Source organism: Carcharhinus amblyrhynchos, chromosome 10, assembly GCF_965287045.1.
Source record: "Carcharhinus amblyrhynchos chromosome 10, sCarAmb.v2.hapA, whole genome shotgun sequence".
NCBI lineage: Eukaryota > Metazoa > Chordata > Chondrichthyes > Carcharhiniformes > Carcharhinidae > Carcharhinus > Carcharhinus amblyrhynchos.
In genome coordinates, this window is record NC_137333.1 from 42173369 (window position 1) to 42194843 (window position 21475).

A 21475-nucleotide genomic window follows, 5' to 3' on the forward strand; every position below is an offset into this window, starting at 1 on the left:
ATCAGGACACAATATTAGTCAGCGAGCAGAAGGTAGGATGGGTGAGGAGAAATTGCAGTAGAATAAGCTAAAATTTCTGGATTAACTCAATTTCATGGAGGGTGGAAGATGGGAAGCTGAAGAAAGCATTAGAATAGTCAAACCTGGAAGCAGTGAACATATGGATGGAAGTTTCAGCCTGAAGCAAGGGCAGACTGACAATGATGCAAATTGAAAGTACACAACGATTTTTCCTTTAAAATCTAGTTGTATGCAGCACTGCCAATCTTTTCAGTGTATGATGCCTTTTTTGTGCAGCTCTGCATGCATGGTGTTTATCACAAAGCAAGGACTGCATAGTAATTTCCAGGCTACTGTGTGACCACACCTGAGTGGGTACATTGATAGACAATCCTTGTGATAGAGAGGATATTGTTCAAAAGCACAACTCAGCATCAAATAGGTAAAGCTAAAGTCACCTTAGTCCCAGATGACCATAGGCTGTTCTTCCCTTTGAGGGGGAGACCTGACTGGTGCTGATTTTAATTTGAGGATCACCACACCTCAGGCAAGGTTGAGAAGGTGGGGCCTTCATTAATAACCTCAGCTGGTATGGAATTGAACCCACACTGTTGGCATCATCACTCTGCATCATGAACCAGCTGTCCAGCCAAGTCAGTGTCAAATAGGACGGCAAGGATGTGCACAATCTCTGTTAGTAACCAATGCGGGAACTGGAATGAAGGTGGAACTTGGGAACAAAGTTTGTGGATGATCAATACAGACATTCATAAATACAGGGTCAAAGGTTGGAATATTGAAAATTTGAAAGTAATGTTGCAATTTCAGGAGTTCAGGAATCAATGCAGAAAGAAACAGGTTTGGAAAGTGGCTGCGGATGCAGCTGGGAAGAGAGACAAGGAAATGGTCAGAGATGGCCTTGTCACTGATTGAAATAATGAGTGGCAAAATGATCGTGAATATGAGCAGCAGAGCTTATGTGGGTGGAGAGGCAAAGGGAGGATAGAATTGTAGTGAAATAAAAGGAGAAAGGGCAAGCTGAGTAACTTGGTGATTGAAATTGCCAGTGAAGAGGGATAGCTGCATGCAGGACTTGTGAAAATAGGAAGGCTGCTACCTTTGGCTGCTCCAAGAAGCACCTTTCTAAATTTTGATTCAAGTAGGATCCAATTGGTTGAACTCAGATAGCATTGACTGTAAACAGACAATGATATATGAAGCAGAACATTGCAAATATTGTTTGTGTATTACTAATGGATGTTTTTAAGTTCTTATAGTTTAGGTGTTTGGTTTGGCTATACAAAATACAAGATCTGCGGACAAAAAGTGATTTGCCTATAAAGTGCTGGTGCAGTATGTTCATACTGATGTATTTTACTTTTAGGTAAAAATACCAGATGTAGAGTTCTTTGTAAATCTTGGAGATTGGCCTTTAGAAAAGAGAAAAACTACTGAGAAGCTTCACCCTATTTTCTCCTGGTGTGGGTCAGATAATACAAGAGATATTGTAATGCCAACATATGACATTACAGATTCAGTTCTAGAAACTATGGGACGGTAAGACATTATTTACAATTGCATGACTTAAAATTAACTTTAATTGACAAATGTGTAAATAATTAAAAGCAAAATATTATGGATACTGGAGGTTTGGAGCAAAAACAACTGCTAGATAAACTCAGCAATCTAGCAGCATCTGTGGAAAGAGAAACAGAGTTAATGTTTCAAATCTAATATGACCCTCCATCCGAACTTTTTAGAAAGAGTTCCAAAGAAGAATCATGTCAGACTTGAAACTTTAACTCTATTTCTGTCTCCACAGATGCTGCCAGGCCTGTTGAATTTTCCTGCCCTTCCTGTTTATACAATGATTACGGGATAATTATTTATACAGTGTGTTAAGACAAACTGTATGCAAGAATAATGGTTTAATGTTTTGCTGTACGCCTAATGTCATGGATCTCCCTAATAATAGAAGTAACAAGAATTTAGGCATGATAGAATGTGAAACAAAAACAGAAAATGCTGGAAAATCTCCACAGGTCTGACAGGATCTGTGGAGAGAAAATAGAGCCAACGCTTCGAGTCTTGATGACCCTTCATCACAGCTCTGATGAATGTACAGAAAATGAATGACCAGAAAATGCTGGAAAATCACGTCTTTTGACTACTTTGTTCTCTCTAGAGCTCTAATGGCTCTATTTTCTTTCCACAGATACTGTCTGACATGTTGAGATTTTCCAGCATTTTCTTTCAGAGTTGAGCATTTTCCAGCATTTTGTTTCAGATTCTAGCATCCGTAGTATTTTGCTTTTATGATGGGATGTGATCTGCCCAGCAACAGGTAGAAATCAACCAAGACAGCACGAGCCAGCATTCAAAAGATGTGATTTTCCCAATTACAAGATTAGCGGGCATCTAGACAGAACCAGGTGTAAATCGCTGTATTAGTAGGAAACAGCTTACCTAGATGATTAAGAGATAGTGGAGGCATAAACATGCTAATTTCTAGAGTTCAGGAATTTGAGAGATGCAGACAGCCAAATACACAGAATGAAGAATCAAAGAGGAAAAATAGTGTAATTGCCAGCACCCTTGGAAGCAGGCAATCCAGTTTATACCCAAGAGCCTGAGAGGCCAGTGCACAACTCACAGCCAGGAGGTTAAGCCCACATCTAAGTCTTATGCCTTCATGAAGGCAGTTTAAATACAGGAAAAGACATTTCTCAGACATGATCCTCAACCTTGTATGGTCTGGTAACTATAAGGTGGATTTGACTTATAGATTTGTTTGGATGTTGTTTGGGACAGGGGAATCAGGGATTGTAGATATATTTTGGAATATGAGGTAATTTCTACATAATTGTGTGTGTGTTTCATGGCTTAAATACTTAATTGACTTTGAGTACTGTGGCCCTGTTCATGTGGATTTATTTTTTCTTTAACTTAATAAATAGCCTTTAATAATTGTTAAACAATGACTGAGCTGATTCTTCTCACTGGTGTTTCACATGATTCTTCACACCATTTCAAAAACAAAATTATATGCCACCACAAACTGGTGTTTCAAGTTGGGACAGCTTCGCAGATAACATCAATGTGGTTCCTAACACTACCTTAGTATTTGTTTGGGCTGCATGGTAGCACAATGGTTAGCACTGCTGCTTCACAGCTCCAGGGACCTGGATTTGATTCCCGGCTTGGGTCACTGTCTATGTGGAGTTTGCACATTCTCCTCATGTCTACATGGCTTTCCACTGGGTGCTCCGGTTTCCTCCCACAGTCCAAAAATGTGCAGGTTAAGTTGATTGGCCATGCTAAAATTGCTCCTTAGTGTCCTGAGATGCGTAGGTTAGAGGGATTAGCGGGTAAATGTGTAGGGACATTGGGGTAGAGCCTGGGTGGATTGTGGTCAGTGTAGACTCGATGGACCAGATGGCCTCTTTCTGCACTGTAGGGTTTCAATGATTCTATGATTCTTAGTGCCGATAAGGAAAGACTTGATGCTGTCAATGCCATGCATGCACAGTTGTAAATGCGGCCACCATTTTTTAGGAGGCAAAGTGTATCAGGGCACATGGCATGGTCATAACAATCTGGAATTGCAAACATTGCAGCACCAGTGGTAACAAATTAACACTAAAGGGAAGCAGTCTCTTTATAATGTTTGCAATTGCAGCCTTCCCATGGTTTCTGAGGCTCCTGCTCTGGAGCTTCTTCCCCTTAATTTGGGCCTGTCACCGGGAGCAAGCTGTTGAACTGCAAACTGAATCGCCATTATTGGGTGGAACAGAAGCCTCCCTTCCCTCAATCCCCAGATACTGCAAGTAGCCAAGCAACCTATACCCATCCCCAGTATTTAGAAATTGGGTGAACAGCTTCAGGATCTGAATAAGATCCAATTGGCATTATGTCTCCTGCAAATGACACTAATGGCTTCTGTGCATATATGGACAAGTGCCCATGCAGGGACAGGTATTGGTGACCATCTTATGTTGGCAGGAGACACAATGATAAGCAAGTATAACTTGAACTCAAGATGGTGTTGGAAATATAAATGATTATTATTGACAAAAGAGACATGATGTTGAAGTTTTTGTCTTGTACTCATCAGGACAGATTCCCAAGAATACTAAATCTAAAGGGAACAACAATTTATACTGCATGAGAAGGGGGTGCTAATTGGTTGGCAAGAGGACTCTGATTGGTAGTGACATTGCCATGGAGATTGCTCCAGGGAATAGTTAACTGCAAGACTTTTGTTTTATTCACACTAAACAGGTCAACCCTGATCAGCCAAGGCATAGCCATGAGGAACGAATGAGGGAATGGCTGTTCCCCAAGCTTTTGCTTAGCTGAAAAAGATGCAATATGTGGATGTGCTCTTTCTATTTGCAAGCAACTGGACATTGTGTTTGAATATATCTAGCTTCTAGCAAGCACATGTAAACCACACTGAGCCTGACGATATATAGATGATCTGGAGGAGGGAACCGAGTATAGGGTGTCGAAATTTGCTGATGACACCAAGATTGGGGGAACGGCAAATTGTGCGGAGGGTGTGGAGAGTCTGCAGAAGGATCTAGATAGGCTGGGCGAATGGGCCAGGAAATGGCAAATGGAATTTAATGTTGGCAAGTGTGAGGTGGTCCACTTTGGTAGGAAGAATGGTAGGAAGGACTATTACTTACCTGGCGAAAAACTGCAGCAGGCGACGGTGCAGAGGGACCTCGGGGTCCTTGTGCATGAGTCGCAAAAACCCAGCTTGCAGGTGCAGCAGGTGGTCAGGAAGGCGAATGGGATGCTGGCCTTCATAGCGAGGGGAATTGAATATAAAAGTAGGGAGGCCTTGCTGCAGCTGTATAGGGCATTGGTGAGGCCGCAGCTGGAGTACTGTGTGCAGTTTTGGGCGCCGCACCTGCGCAAAGATATTTTGGCCTTGGAGGGAGTGCAGAGGAGGTTTACTAGGCTGATACCAGATTTGAGGGGGTTGAGCTATGAGGAGAGGCTGAATAAACTAGGCTTGTACTTGTTAGAGTTTAGAAGAATGAGGGGAGATCTCATTGAGATGTATAAGGGATGAATGGGATGGATAGGATAGAGGTGGAGAGACTCTTCCCGCTCAAAAAAGACAGTAGGACTAGGGGGCACAGCCTCAAGATAAAGGGGGGGCGGTTTAGAATGGAGTTGAGGAGGAACTTCTTCACTCAAAGGGTGGTGAATCTCTGGAATTCTCTGCCCGTTGAAGTGGTGGAGGCTGCCTCGCTAAATATTTTTAAGACGCGGGTTGATGGGTTTTTGATAAGAGAGGGGATTAAGGGTTATGGGGAGAGGGCGGGAAAGTGGAACTGAGCCACGACAGATCAGCCATGATCTTATTGAATGGCGGGGCAGGCTCGAAGGGCTAGATGGCCTACTCCTGCTCCTATTTCTTATGTTCTTATGATAATCCTGAATAGGTTGTCAGTCAGTAAAGTCAGATTATTTAGCAAGGGTTGACCAGTTAAAGAATAAAGTAGGGCCTGATTTTACCATCAAGTTGTACCAGTTTTCGGATGCGAAAATTTGGTAAAGTTGGATGTGAGGCGAGTAGTGCGATCCGCGCCCACCTCTGGTTCCCCTTTTACCAAGGTCCGAAAATGGCCACGATTGGGACCACGCCTGAAATCGGCATGACAGTGATTTTAACATATCTGCATACATTTAAATTGACTTAATGGGCTGCACGCCCAACCTTCCCTGCATCTCCCCCTTTCCCACCACGTTCGCCCATCCAGAATTGGCAGGAAAAAGACTTGTTCCACAAAAGCCTGATTCGGGTGCTCCAGATAGTGAGGAGGTAGGTGCTAGTGACCAATGCTGTCTGCTTGAGATCGGTTGGATAGGATGGGAAGGGGGCTCCGCTCCCACTCTGCCTGTGATCAATGAGGGGGAAGGGAGGGGGGAGGGCCTGCTGTCACTTATCCCGAGATCAGAGTGGAGGGTGGGGGGGGCTCAACTGCCACTCTGCCTGTGGTCAGTAAGGGAGATGGGGGGGGTTCACTGCCACTCTGCCTGAGATCAGTGAGGGGGTGGGGGGGGGTCCACTGTCGCTCCATTTAAGATCAGTGAGAGGGAAGGGGGGTCCACTGCCACTCCATTTGAGATCAGTAGGGAGGAAGGGAGGGTCTGCTGCCTCTCTGCCTGAGATCAGTGGAGGGGAAGGGAGGGTCTGCTGTCTCTCTCCCTGTGATCGGTCTGGGTGGCAGAGGGGATGGGGGGGATAAGGGGATCAGAAATGTTGTGGGGGTAGGGCAATGTTGTGGGGGCCATGGGAGGCATTATCTGGCCCAGGAGTGATGTGGCAGGGGAGCTGTATTCTGTCTTCTGTGCATGCGCAGCCGGAGGTGCTGGTCAGAGCTGCAGGATTTAGGGCATGTTAAACCCCGCCCACAGGCTTGTGCAACGTGATTCAGAATTGTTGATATTTTTGCAGGCAGAGTGCATAAGGGGGTGCCTCAGAATAGGTCTAAAAGTCAGATCTGGAACACTGCCAGTTTCAAATCCATCCAGCACTTAGAATCAAAATGGTAAAGTAGGGCCCGTAATGTTGGATCTATGTTCTGAGTTTTGCAAGCACGAGCTAATTTGAGTACCAGATTGTTTTTCTCAGCAATACTCAAGTTCTGAACTACCAGGTGAAGTAACTATATACGTAAATTACTTAAACTAACTTTACAGAAAAACAAGGAGGCTCTTCAAGTTATATTACTTCTGTTTAGGGTATAATGTTTCAGCTAGCTGACTAGGCAACCTGCATAGAAAAGTATGTAATATTAATTCAGATGATCAGCATTACATAGGTGTGCCCATGTTTCAGGAGCTTAAAGGAAACTATCCAGCTGAGTTTCCCAATAATCCTAAACATTCTAAAAGGAGAGACCTGGAAAACCTATTATTTCAGCTAACTAAACAATTACCATGTTCTTAATTGTTCAACTGCAGTAATGATTTAATACCACAAAAAGATAATTGCCTAACATTTCAAGCAAAATCCCTGATCAATGTCTGAAAGTATCCACAAGGCAAAAAGATGTTCAAAATGTTAGGAGTAAGATGTGGCATTTTGTGTTAACTTTCAAGTGCATGACTTATTTGTAATTCTTTGTAACATAAATCTTTGGGATGAGAGTATAGCATGCAAATATATTTGTGGAGGCAGCACTGTTAATTTGAAATTACAGCAAGTTCCTCCCTTTAAGGACAAGGTTTGAGAATTGGATGTGTTGGTATTAGCCTAAGGGACATTTTTATACTTTTGGAACCAATGAAAATAGGAGAAGGTCTAATGGTAGGGTGATAGCATCCCTACCTCTGGTTGTTCCTGGTTCAAATCCCAACACCCAGGACTAATGCCATGAGTGGTGCATTCATAATGTAGTTCAACATGTGTGTGCGTATGTGTGTGCTATGTGCGTGGATTTCTTGAACTCTAATAACGGCAGTTGAAGGTCCTGCTTTTTCTGTCATGCCCCTACTAAGTGGTAACTCAGACTTAATGACTGCTCTTGAAAAAATACTGTAACCTCAAAGATCAATAATGTCACAACAAAATGGAATATTGCAGCATCCAAACACCCACCTTTGTGACCTTGTGTAAGTTTTACACCAATGACATTCGATAATATTGATTACTGTCCATTTCTCTTTGCTTCCTTTCATAACAACAGGACAGTGAATGGGAAGTCTTTGCAAATGTCTGCTCCCATATTACTTTAAATTAAACATTTCAAATCATTCAGCTTTAGGGAGAATTGAAAAACCAACAATAATTCTGAGTTTCTGTCAATGAAAATGACACAGTGCTATGTCAGGGGTTATGTTGCATCAAAGCTGAGCAATGCCTGTGTGTTCTGTTCATGCAGTTTTTCAAGTCTCAATTGTGAACAGTCGAGAGAATGATGTTAATTTTGTAGGTTGATCACAGACTTCCCAAATGTTGGACAATGCTCTGTACAAGCTATCAATTACAGCTCATTCAGGCCAACTAAGTGTAGCCAGTGGATACTATTTATTTTAGATTTTTTTTAGAGATTTTAATTCTCCTTCCCAGAAATTTGTCATTGTTTTAAATGGAAAGAGAATTGGGTTGCTCATATTGCTGGGCTTCCATCAACGGCATTCATTCTTCTGGAAGCAACACCCTCTCTTCAAAGGTCAATGAAGTCCATAGTGTCTCCATTTATGGATTGGCTCTGATATGGTTGTCCCTATTTTAACATAGTCACTTCTTCTTTAATGTCAGCCTGTTCATGAAAGCTGTATTCTCATTTAGTGTTATGAGATGCATTTAACTGTTGGTTTATGCCGGCCTGGTGTAGGGCCAAGTGACTGGATCGCTGCTATTTTGGAGCAGCCTCTCCCACTTCCTAACCCACCCTTTCCCTCCCAACCTCCCGGGTTTGTGGCCTCACCTGCACCTTGACCCACCCTCTGCCTGTTCCTTGTTCTTGACCTCCCACTCCCCAACCCTCCTGGCTGCCTCATCCTTGTTGGAAATTCGATGTGAGCGTAGGTTCTGGAGATGACCAGAGACAGGAGAAGCACCTTCTACTTGTAGGAAGTAGGTTCTCTTCAAGTGGGTTTGTAATTAGCTTCACCCAGTTTTGAAAGTAACCTCTTGGTGACAGATCTCTGACAATAATTGTATTTAGGACACTGGGCCGGGATATGACTCCTCTCCTGTAAGATAAAACCAACTTTGGATTGGTGTCTGCCCTGCTAGGGATGTGGGAGCTGTTGCATTAGCTTTAAAACCTGGCCAGGTGTGGAAAGGGAGAATTCCGATTTAAAAAGGATGAAGCTGATTATTATGAAGACTCAGGAAACCTGACTATAAGGAAAAATAATTTATTACCGAATGCAAAGCAAAAGCACTACCATGGTGGACACACACTCGTCCCTGCTTGGGACTACAGTTCAGCAGGCCCAGTCATGGACCTGCATTATAAAAGGCTCAGGTTATGAGTTCCAGCAGGGCAGGCCACTGCCTGTTACGAGGAGAACTCATATTCAATGAGTCCTGCAGGAAGATCAATACCCCACCCCATATTATTCAGCCTATAATTTTCTGCAATGTAACTACAACTTTGTGTGAGGCTTTACTATAATTTGGCTTCCCTCAGACATTATAGTCAAAAATAGGTGCAATTCTGACTTTCTTCCACGAGGTGGCCATCTTCATTATTTTACCAGGTAAGAAATTTGAAATAGTCTTAAACCACAACAGTAAATTACTCCTGGATTACAATTGACAGTTACTTTTATTCAATAAACAAAATAATTATATCGATGCTGAATTTGCAAGACACAATATGTCAGTGCAATAACTGTGGGACAGGACACCTTTCTGCCTTCGAGCTTCACCCTGTTCCATTACCCTTTTAGTGTTTGTGTAAATCGGGTCACAAGTGGCTTGCATGCAGTTCGAAGAAATTGGTTGTGAAAACATGTAGTAACATTGAAGAGATGGTTTTGTCAGTGGAAGAGTTCAGAACTTGAACAAAATGGCCAGTTTCAAAACAGACCACTGTAATTTCCTATGAGAACTAACCTGTCCACAGTCAGTTACTGTTGGGAAACCAGTCTCTTCAATTGTCACAGATTTCACAGTTTATGCCAGGGTCTCCCTTGCCCTCACTTTTCACCCTACCAGCCTCTGCATTCAAAGGATCTGCCTCTAACATCTCCAGCATAATGCCACCACCAAACATATCTTTCCCACTCCCCCTTTTAGCATTCCACAGGTACCATTAGTGCAGTCCTCCATCACTTCCAACACTTCAATCCCTTCCCATGACACCTTCCCATACAATCATAGAAGGTGCAACATCTGCCCCTTTACCTCCTCCCTGCTCACTATCTACGGAGCCTAAACACTTTTTTCAGGTGAAGCAGTGCTTCATGTGCATCTTGTTCAATATGGTCTATTGCATTTGTTGCTCCCAAGAGACTAAATGCAGGCTGGGTAACAGCTTTGCAGAACACTTGTCATCTGTCAACAAGCAGAACCTACACCTTCCTGTTGCTTGTCATTTCAACACACCATTGTGCTTTCATGTTCACATGTCCATCCTTGGCCTGCTGCAATGTTCCAATGAAGCCCAATGCAAACTGGAGGAAAGGCACCTCACCTTCCAATTATGCACTTTACAGCCTTCTGGACTTAACATTGAGTTCAACAACTTCATACTGTGAACTCTTTCCTCCACCTTAACCCCAATTTTGTTTTTATCAATTTATTTTCATTTCTTCTATTGATTCATTTTTCCATCCCCTCTTTTTATCCTGGTTTTCATCTTTTCCCCCTACCACCATCTCCCCTCCCCTCAACCACCCCACTAGGGCTATCAATTACCTGTTCCAGGTTGTCCTTTGACACACTGCTTCCCTTTGTTTTGCCATTAACGTGTTCTGATTTCTTAACATGCTACTATCAGCACCATTCTTCGCCATGATCACCAACATTTACATTCCCTTTTGTCTTTTTATCCATGACATCTTTGTCAGAATCTTCCCACCTCCACCTATTGCTGGCCCTCTATCTAGCCCCCAGTGCTCCAGCATCCCCACAGCAGCTTCACCCCACACCCAACTGTAGTATAGTACTATATGCTTTCAGACCTGAGATTTTTCAGCATTTTCTGTTTTTGTTTCAGATTCCTGCATCTGCAGTAGAATCATAGAAACCCTATAGTACGGAAAGAGGCCAATAGGCCCATCGTGTCTGCACGATCCCACCCAGGTCCTATCCTCATATCCCTACATATTTACCCACTAATTCCTTTAACCTGCGCATCTCAGGACACTAAGGGCAATTTTTAGCATGGCCAGTCAACCTAACCCACATATCTTTGGACTGTGGCCGTGGGCTCGTTGGGCCGAAGGGCCAGTCTCCCGTGCTGGGTTGTTCTTTGTTCTTTGAAACCGGAGCACCCGGAAGAAGCCCACGCAGACTTGAGGAGATTGTGCAAACTCCACACAGACAGTGACCCTAGCCTGGAAGCGAACCCAGGCCCCTGGAGCTGTGAAGCTGCAGTCCTAACCACTGTGCCACAGTGCTGCCGTAATTTGCTGTATGGTGTATTTTGTTAAATTAATTGGTTGAAGTAGGTAAATATTTATACAAATTTAACCTCGTCAAGAAGTCATACCTCTGCTGTAATTAAATCATAGAAAATAAATAAGTTACAATTGATGTTTATATTTCATGCTAATATATTAACCTTTAACTACACATAGTTGTTGCAGTTTCAATTCTTTTAACATCATCAAATTTAAACAGCTTGGAAACTTTTATAAATGTAACTGCAATTTTAATTGTGATTGCATTGAATTGTTGAATGGGGGTGGGGGGTCAGGCAATTTTAACATTGCACATGCTAAATACTTCAAATAATAGGCTTTCATTGTTTTGAATGACGATCTTTTTTTTAGAAGCTATTTTGTAATATCTGATATTTTCAGGCTGGGCTCAAGTCTTCAAATTATTTTTATCTCTGTTTCCACAGAAATAGCACCTTGAATAACTGATTATTCTTCACGTTTTTATCAGCAAATCCATATTACTATTTAGAAATGATCCCATTTAAGATCTTGCTGTTACACATCACAAGTTTCATTAACTTGTAATATGAATCATACTTTCTGCACACTTACAGCTGTTGGTATCTGTTACACAATATTTACTTACAACTGTTTGGAACATAGTATTTAAGCTATGGTCAAACTCACTTGGATAATCAGTTGTAAAACATCACACATCAGTTGAATATGGTGTATTAGTCTGTTTTTTGGTTTCTCGATCAGTTTGTCAGATTAGCTAAGTGACCACATTTAATTTAGCATTTTGAAAAATGATATAATGTGCACATTGTGTGCAACAATGTCTTGGAAAAGAAACAAAGCACAATGTTAGAGTTATGTTAGATTACATACAGGTTAAATGGCTGATAGATTTGATGTGAGTACTGGTAGTACTTAAATTTCACGATATTCTTAAAGCAATGACAGATTCTTTAGCAATTTTTTTCTCATTTTATTACGGAAATTCAAGTAAGTTTTATAGGTCTTTGACTTTGGGAGAGTAGGCCAACTGGAGTATACTCAACATGATTTGCATGACAAATAATAGGAGTTGAATCATCCAACCTCATAAAGTTAGTTATACATGACGTACGTACAACACATCTCAGATTTCAACATTAATCATTTTACACTCTGACTAAGCAACTTCAGACAGTTCAAAACTTAGCATCATCAGCTTTATAGTTCTTGCTAGTAAAGTAATTTACTTTTAATTTGAGCAGCTCTGTTGCCAAGAGATTTTATCACCATTTCTCAAACAGATAGATTTAGTTCTGATACAACATTGATTGGTACTTCAGTATGTCAATTAAATAGTTTTTATATGTCAACAAGTTGACACAGCAACTCTTTACTGTCTTATCTTGCAGTCAAAGAAAGAAAAGTGATATTGCTTTGTGAAAAAAAGCAGAATACAGCAGCTTTCAGAAATTTAAAATAAAAGCAGAAAATGCGGAGAACATTGCCAGATCAGTAAGGTAGTGACTTTGGTGACTTTGTTTTAGGTCGATAGCCTACTCCTGCTGTTAATTTGTGTATTTGTATCAGAACTGGAAAATGTTAGAAATGTCACAGGTTTTGAGCAGGTACACAGGTGGAAAGAGGGGAGATCAGGGAAGGAAAGAATAAAAGGGTCAGTCTGTGACAGAGTGGAAAGTAGGAGTGATTAAATGATTGAGCTGATGATGTGTCAAAGCAAAAGGGAGTGGGAAATGGTACAGGTAAATAAACGAAAGATGGGTCTACAGGAGTTGTAAATGGCAATGAGTCTATAAATGACAAAGCAAAATGCGCTGTTTGAAAACTGGGAGCAGAGGCTATAAACTGATATTGCTGAACACAATGTCAAGTCCAGAAGGTGCCTCATCGCAGGATGAGGTGCTGTTCCTCAAACTTCTATTGAGCTTTATTTGTTCAGTGTTGGATGCGAAGGGAAAAAAGGTCTCAGTGGGATAGAGAAGGAATTGACCAGTGATCAGGTGCTTGAGTTACACTTGTAATCTGGACAGAGGTATTCAGCTAAACGGTCACCCAATTCACATTTGGTATGTACAATTTTGAGAGAACCAGATCGTGAATAATAAATATAGTATTCTAAATTAAAAGAAGCACAAGTAGGTCACTGTTTCACCTGAAAAGCGTGTTTGAAGATTTGGACAATGGGAAGGGATGAAGTGAAAAGACAGGTGTTGGATCTCCTCCACTTGCACAGAAAGGTACTTTGGGGAGGAAGCAGGAGTTAAGGCCGATTGAAGAAATGGGACCAGGTTGTTGTGGAGGGAACAAAATGATAACGGTCATTAATAAATCCATGACCTGGCTCCCCTTCTTTCTCAAATAATAAAGATTTTATGGAATCACCAAGACACTGATAAAAAAGGAAAACTGAGAGTAGACTTTTTTTTTAAATTTATTCAACATTGGTCACTATCACAGTTTTTGAGTTTTTATGCTTTATTTTCCCTCTGCTTTTTTATTGTTGATCACTGTCATAAATGGACCCTGTATCCTATACAATCTGAACTGCATCCATTTCTGCTCAGTATCTAGATGATATAGCATGATCCATGGAACGTAACAGACAGCCCTTGACCTGTATCCTGGTTACTGAGATTTATCACATGTTGCTATGTGAGTTCTATTTTCTTTATGAGCAATGAACTATATAAATGCTATCTAGTTGAGTCAAATATTTGAAACAATAATTGGTATTTTCCAAACCTCACTGGATTCCGGGGGAAGTGCCAGAAGATTGGAAAACGGCTAATGTTACGCCGTTGTTTAAGAAGGGTGGCAGGCAAAAGGCAGGGAATTATAGGCCGGTTAGTTTAACGTCTGTTGTAGGTAAAATGCTGGAATCCGTGATCAAGGAGAAAATAGCGAGGCATCTTGAGGAGAATTGTTTGATAGAGCAGACGCAGCACAGTTTCGTTAAGGGGAAGTCGTGTCTGACGAATTTATTGGAGTTCTATGAGGATGTGTCTAGGGCGGTGGATAGAGGAGAGCCGGTAGATGTGGTGTTTCTTGACTTTCATAAGGCGTTTGATAAGGTGCCGCACAAGAGGTTATTACAGAAGGTTAGGGGGCATGGAGCTGGGGGTAGGGTGTTAGCGTGGATAGGGGATTGGCTGTCAAATAGGAGGCAGAGAGTGGGGGTCAATGGGTGTTATTCGGATTGGCGGTTGGTGACTAGTGGAGTGCCCCAGGGATCGGTGCTGGGGCCTCAGCTATTTACCATTTATATAGATGATCTGGAGGAGGGAACCGAGTGTATGGTGTCGAAATTTGCTGATGACACCAAGATTGGTGGAACGGCAAATTGTGCGGAGGGTGTGGAAAGTCTGCAGAAGGATCTAGATAGGCTGGGCGAATGGGCCAGGAACTGGCAAATGGAATTTAATGTTAGCAAGTGTGAAGTTGTCCACTTTGGTAGGAATAATGGTAGGAAGGACTATTACTTACGTGGCGAAAAACTGCAGCATGCAACGGTGCAGAGGGACCTCGGGGTTATTGTGCATGAGTCGCAAAAACCCAGCCTGCAGGTGCAGCAGGTGGTCAGGAAGGCAAATGCGATGCTGGCCTTCATAGCGAGGGGAATTGAATATAAAAGTAGGGAGGTCTTGCTGCAACTGTACAGGGCACTGGTGAGGCCGCAGCTGGAGTACTGTGTGCAGTTTTGGTCGCCGCACTTACACAAGGATATTTTGGCCTTGGAGGGAGTGCAGAGGAGGTTTACTAGGCTGATACCGGAGTTGAGGGGGTTGAACTATGAGGAGAGGCTGAATAAACTAGGCTTGTACTCATTAGAGTTTAGAAGAATGAGGGGGGATCTCATTGAGACATATAAGATGATGAATGGGATGGATAGGATAGAGGTGGAGAGGCTCTTCCCGCTCAAAGGACAGTGGGACTAGAGGGCACAGCCTCAAGATGGAGGGGGGGGGCGCAGTTTAGAACGGAGTTGAGGAGGAACTTCTTCACCCAAAGGGTGGTGAATCTCTGGAATTCTCTGCCCGTTGAAGTGGTGGAGGCTGCCTCGCTAAATATATTTAAGACGCGGGTTGATAGGTTTTTGATAGGCAAGGGGATTAAGGGTTATGGGGAGAGGGCGGGAAAGTGGAACTGAGCCATGACAGATCAGCCATGATCTTATTGAATGGTGGGGCAGGCTCGAAGGGCTAGATGGCCTACTCCTGCTCCTATTTCTTATGTTCTTATGTTCTTACTTCCATGAGGTAAATTAATGAACAGCATATGGTTTTATAAGAGATATAATTTATCCCTCTTTCATGATCTGTAAAATAACAAAGATACAACTTTCTTTCTTTCTGAATATTATCTCTCACAATCCCATTACTTACTGGTTTTATGCTCTGCCTCTTCTTTATGCTCTGTGAGATCTGACAATTTAAGTTTGGTAAGCAGAAGTTTCTTCTCAGAACTGTCAGTAGCAAAAGGCTGCAATGAAACAAGAGCGTGCACCTACCTTTAAAGACTCAGAAATAGCTATTTATCTAGGTCACTACCCATGGGCCAAGGGCTTATGCTGTAATGTGTGATCAGATGTCTGCGTATGAAAATTAGTTTAAGCAATCAGAAGTCATTGTGCTACACTTGCAATTCAACAGAACCATGGGGTGTTTAAGATTCAAGTTGTGAATCCTCGGGTTCATTAATTAACACTGCATGTTTGCACTATTGACGTCAACGTAAATCATTTGGAGAAACTTTAGTAGGCAAACAATTCAGCTGATCTTAGGTAAAAAGAATATTGTATGGAATTTTAGGTGTTAGCATATTCAATGCTGCTTTTTGCAACAACGTTTTACATTTATATAGCATCCTTAAAGTAGTAAAACATCCTGATGTGCATTACAGAAGCATGAACAAACAAAATTTGGCACTGAACCAGGTAAGGAGATAACACAACAATTGGTGAAAAGTTTAGTGAAATAGTTGGATATTAGGGAGTGTCCTGAAGGAGGAGAGAGTGGTAGAGGGGGTCAGAGAAAGAGTTTGAGAATTGGGCCACAGGCAGCAGAAAGCATGGCTGCCAGTTGTGGATGGATGAAAAATCAGAAATGAGCAAAAGGCCAGGTTTGAGGAGTGTCAAAATCTCAGGCAGTTAATGGGCTGGTGGCAGTTACAGAGATAAAAGCCATCTGCATTTGCAAAAATCTGTTTGTTTCAATTATGTAGGGAAAGGTTGAATAAAATGGAGGCATTTTTGGTGTAATTATTAGAATGGGTACTGGCTGTTCAGCGGTTTAGCTGTGCTGAAGTAGCAAAAGTTATTTTCTTGAGCTGGGGCAGTAGGTATTTTAATGAGTGTTGGTTTTAGTGCATTTTAGTCAATAATAAGTCAAGAAGATAGGAAGTGAAGATAAGGGGAAATAGCGGGAAGTAATCTTTGGGGAATTTGGACAAAGGAAAGCGCAGTGTGGATGGAGAAGAAGTGTGACCTTGGAAATGGGCAAGAAGGAGATGTTGGATGAGGTGAGCAGAAGTCGAAAGAGATCTGAACTTAAGTATGGTGCAGGAAACAGGAGAAGCGATTAATGCAAATGAGAAGTGGTTCTTTCTTCCCCCTTAGCTCCTTCATGCTCTCAAGCATTTTTATGGCCAGTGGCTTGAGCCTTTGGAAAATGGTGAGCTCTTCCCCCACCTACTGGCCTTTCTGCTGTAGGCTTCTTTAAACTTCTCCAGTAAATTGTCACTTCAGTTAAAATACCTGAACTAAGTATGCTAACTTGCCTCATCCTTGAAATAGTGAACTCATACTGTATCCTTCAGTATGGTTAAAAAAGTGAAAACATTGCCCTTTCTCAATTTTTATCACTTTCTCTTATTCTTATATGAAAGTAGTGTAGGTTAGGTAGATTAGCCACAGAAAATGCACTCAGTTGCGGAGATGGGGCATGGGGTAGGCCTGTGTAAGAATTTCTTTCAGAGAATCAATGCAAACTTTGTGGGCAGAATGAGTGACTATGAAGAATAAATTAGGAGCATGGAGATGGCAAGGAGGAAATATAACAGGATATGGGATGGCATGGGAAATTGTGAAGTTGTATGAAGGAATCTGAGATGACAGAAGATGGCATGAGGAATATCATATGGTAATGGGTGGGTGAGACATTGAGGGGTGAGGTTTAGGAAGCTCTAAAATATGTTGGGAGCTAGGCTGTTGTGTTGGAGAACCAAGTAAGAAGTCTCACAACACCAGGTTAAGAGTCCAACCAGTTTATTTGATAGTAAGAAGTCATTGTGAGATTATTATCAAATAAACTGGTTGGACTCTAACCTGGTGTTGTGAGACTTCTTACTGTGTTTACCCCAGTCCAACGCCAGCATCTCTGCATCAAGACTACCATCGACACCGCAAGTGAGATTACTATCAAATAAACTGGTTGGACTCTAACCTGGTGTTGTGAGACTTCTTACTGTGTTTACACCAGTCCAACGCCAGCATCTCTATATCATTTGGAGAACCAAGACAGGTCTTCTAACTGGCTCCCCTCCTTATCTCAATTCTCAATGCATTTGATCATAGTTTGCTAAATGCAGTGGGAACCCAACCGCTGTATGAAAAGACCATTATTCACGTGAATAGAATGTGCAGTGGAGTACAATGGAATATTTAATTTACTTCACAAATAAGAAAGCTCTTCATAGCTCATTCTGAAGTCATGCATCACCAACTCTCCTCTTCGTTAAATAAGTTGTCACTAGTTTCTTTATTGTCCTTTGTATCTTTCTGTGACTTAAAATTAAATCCTTTCTATCAAAGGATTTTTTATTGAAAGTATTAACCCTCAATATTCTTTGTCCTAATTTATTCAATTATCTTGTATCCTGGTTTCCACAGAGTAAGTTTGGATATGATGTCTGTTCAAGCCAACACTGGTCCTTCTTGGGCAAACAAAAATTGTACAGCATTTTGGAGAGGACGTGACAGCCGGAGAGAGCGTCTAGAGCTTGTAAAACTCAGTATCAAACACCCTGATTTGATTGATGCTGCATTTACAAACTTCTTCTTTTTCCCCCATAACGAGAGCATTTATGGTCCAATTGTAAAGCACGTGTCATTTTTTGATTTCTTCCAGGTATGTAGATCTGGTTTCAAAATTTTGCCCAGTTTATTGTTTCAAAAATACAGAAGTATATGTTTATATGATTTCATTAATTAGCTGCAAAACCATTTATATTAAAATCATTTATGCTTATCAATTAAGATATTGGGTTTGTAGGATAATGTTACATTACCCTACAGAACCTTGTGATATTAATTTGGAATACATTTTGTGTTCAACATTTATATCTTTACTGACTGTGTAAAACCCCATAGAGATATTACCAAATCACAACTATTTATTTAACAGATTTTCTCTATTTATTTCTTCCCTTACAAACATCAGAATGAAATTATATTTGAGGGAAGGGAAGTGGAAATTTTATTCCCCCCCCCCACCTGTGGTTGACAAGGCACTCAACCAGGTTTGATCCATTTCCCGCACTGTTGCCCTTACCCCTTGCCCTCACTCTCAGAAACATCATAGGGTCCCCCTTGTCTTCACGTTTCACTTGCCTCAACATTCAAAGGATCATCCTCTACCATTTTCACTATTCCAGCATGATGCTAACATGAAACACATCTCCTCACCCCGCTATCAGCATTCTGCAGGGACCGCTCTCACTGACACCCTGGTCTACTTCCTCTCATCATTCAAGGCCCCAAACACGCCTTTCAGGTTAAGCAGTGTCTCTCTTTCACCTTCTTCAATTTGGTCTATTGTATTTGCAGCTCCCAATGCAGTCTCCTCTGTACTGGGGAGATGAAACACAGACTGGATGACCACTTTGCAGAACACCTTTACTTAGTCCACAAGCATGACCTCACCCTTCCTGTTGCCTGCCATTTTAATTTAGCACCTTGCTCTCGTGCACACATATCCATCGTTGGCCTGCTGCAATGCTCCAGTAAAGCCAGGTGCAAGCTAGAAGAGCAGCATCTCATCTTCCAGTTGGTCACATTGCAATCCTCAGGACTTAATGTTAAAATTCATCAGCTTTAGATTGCGACCTTTCTTCTCCATCTTAAACTCCCTTATTTAAAATTTTAAATACATGTATTGCCTCAAAGCAAAACCTCCCACACCAGGACATCTGTCCTTTGTTGTTACATTTTGTTGCAATCTCTCTCAGCAACACTCTAATATTGAACACATTCTCCTTCCCTTCAGATTTGAAGAAGAGCCAAAAGGACTGAAACATTTATAGATGTCCCTGAAGATACATCCAGACCTGCTGAGTTTTTCCAGTATCCTCTGCTTTTATTTCAGATTCCAGCATCCAAAATATTTTGCTTATGTTGGTGTTCATGAGATGCATTTGAACTTTCTGAAGAAGAAAATTAAGTCTGAGCTAATTAATTGTGTTTATCCCTTCATAGATTCTAACATGATGCGTATTTAAAAACAAACAAATCTTTGCTACCATCTGTCACTGAACTGTTAAATACTATACTTTTTACCCTTGTACCTCTAATCTCAACTTTGAAAATTAATGCTTTCTCTGGGAACTACAAACAATTTACAGTGTAGATTAATTCATATTGATGTGCTATTTACATATGACATAAGTGAGTTTTACTTTTTAATGGAAAAATTACATTTCATTTTGTTCCGATAGAGGTATGGTGCACTTTGATTCCTGGTGAATCTTTTTATTCGGGTCATTAAAGAAAGGAAGAACTGGCTGAATCTTTCATGACTTCATGACATTGCAAAGTGCTTCATAGCCAAAGAAGTACTTTTGAAGTGAACTGGTTCTAATAATGTAGAGAAGCACAGGTCCCAAAATAGCAGTAGGGAAAATGATCCAATAATCTGCTTTTAGTAGTGGTGATGGAGGAGCGAATGTAGACGAGAACAGGGAAAGAATTTTTCTGCTCTTTTTCAAATATTGTCATTGGGTCCCTTCTGTTCATCTGAGATAGTGTAATATTTCTACAAAAAATGTTACCTCTGACAATACGGCACCCTCCTCAGTACCGTACTGAATGAAGTATTAGCCTAGATTTTGTTTTCCAGATCTCTGGAATGAGACTGGAATCCCTAAATGTCTGACTCAGAGGTTTTATTTATTCTGACCCAGACATTTTATTGTTGCCAAACTGTCGTATGTGATGTGAATAATTGTTCATCTGCAGCACAGATCTAGGTAGTGGGACTCTAGTGCTGATACTATTCGCAAACCAACTGTTGAGAGTAATGATTGATTCTTTTTGTTAATTTCCGGCTTTATAGTCAGAGCTTCTTCAACATGTTCTATCAGAAATATTGGGAGTTTCTAAAGATCTAATATTAAGGAGTTATAGAATCATAGAATCCCTACAGTGCAAAAGAAGGCCATTCAGCCCATCAAGTCTGCACCAACTCTCCAAAAGAGCATTCTACCCACTTTAAGCTCTCCTGCCCTACCCCCATAACGCTGCACATTTACAATGGCTAATTCACCTAACCTGTACATTTTTGGACACTAAAAGGCAATTTAGCATGGCCAATCCGCCAAATCTGCACATCACTGGACTGTGGGAGGAACACAGTAAAAAGTCTGACAACACCAGGTTTTAGTCCAACCTATTTATTTGATAATATACTCACAAGCTTTCGAGGGACACCCTCTTCGTCAGGTGAATGGAGAGTTCTGGCCTCAGACAGAGCATATAAAGCACAGACAGTTTAGAGATTACTCTAAACTGATTCTAAACTGAGATTCTAAACTGTCTGTGCTTTATATGCTCTGTCTGAGGCCAGAACTCTCCATTCACCTGACGAAGAGGGTGTCCCTCGAAAGCTTGTGAGTATATTATCAAATAAATAGGTTGGACTAAAACCTGGTGTTGTCAGACTTTTTACTGTGTTTACGCCAGTCCAACGCCGGCATACCCACATCATGACTGTGGGAGGAAACCAGAGCACTTGGAGGAAATGCATGCAGACACGGGGGGAATGTGCAAACTCCACACAGTCATCCAAGGCTGGAATCAAATCCGGGTCTCTGGCGCTGTGGCACAGCAGTGCTAACCACTGTGTCAATGTGCCGTCCATCCTGTAAACCAGAACAACCATGTTAAAGTTTCATTAAAGCTTATCATTTTTCTTATTTACCACTTTAAATTGTTGGGTATCCTTCAGTTTTTACACAAGGATAATGGAGTAAATTAATCCAGTGCTCTTCCCATCTGATGGCATAAGGACCTGAGTCAGGTCTGTGAAAGTAAAGAAAAAAATGTGACATAATAAATTTATTCATGCGACCCATAATTAGACCATTTTCCTAACTAGTCAAA

The 21475-nt window shown here is 41.4% G+C and overlaps 1 protein-coding gene across 3 annotated transcripts in view; it reads left to right on the forward strand.

The window, feature by feature from the left end:
- poglut2 (protein O-glucosyltransferase 2) overlaps positions 1–21475 on the forward strand; it is a 79032-nt gene that overhangs the window by 17846 nt on the left and 39711 nt on the right. For all 3 annotated transcript variants that reach the window (XR_013888030.1, XM_080196921.1, XM_080196919.1), the window contains exons 5-6: positions 1385–1557; positions 17990–18227. Coding sequence is in view for 2 of the 3 variants with exons in the window: in XM_080196921.1 (XP_080053047.1) it covers positions 1385–1557; positions 17990–18227 (411 nt within the window). In the remaining variant the exon portion in view is untranslated. The remainder of the gene's footprint in view (positions 1–1384; positions 1558–17989; positions 18228–21475) is intronic.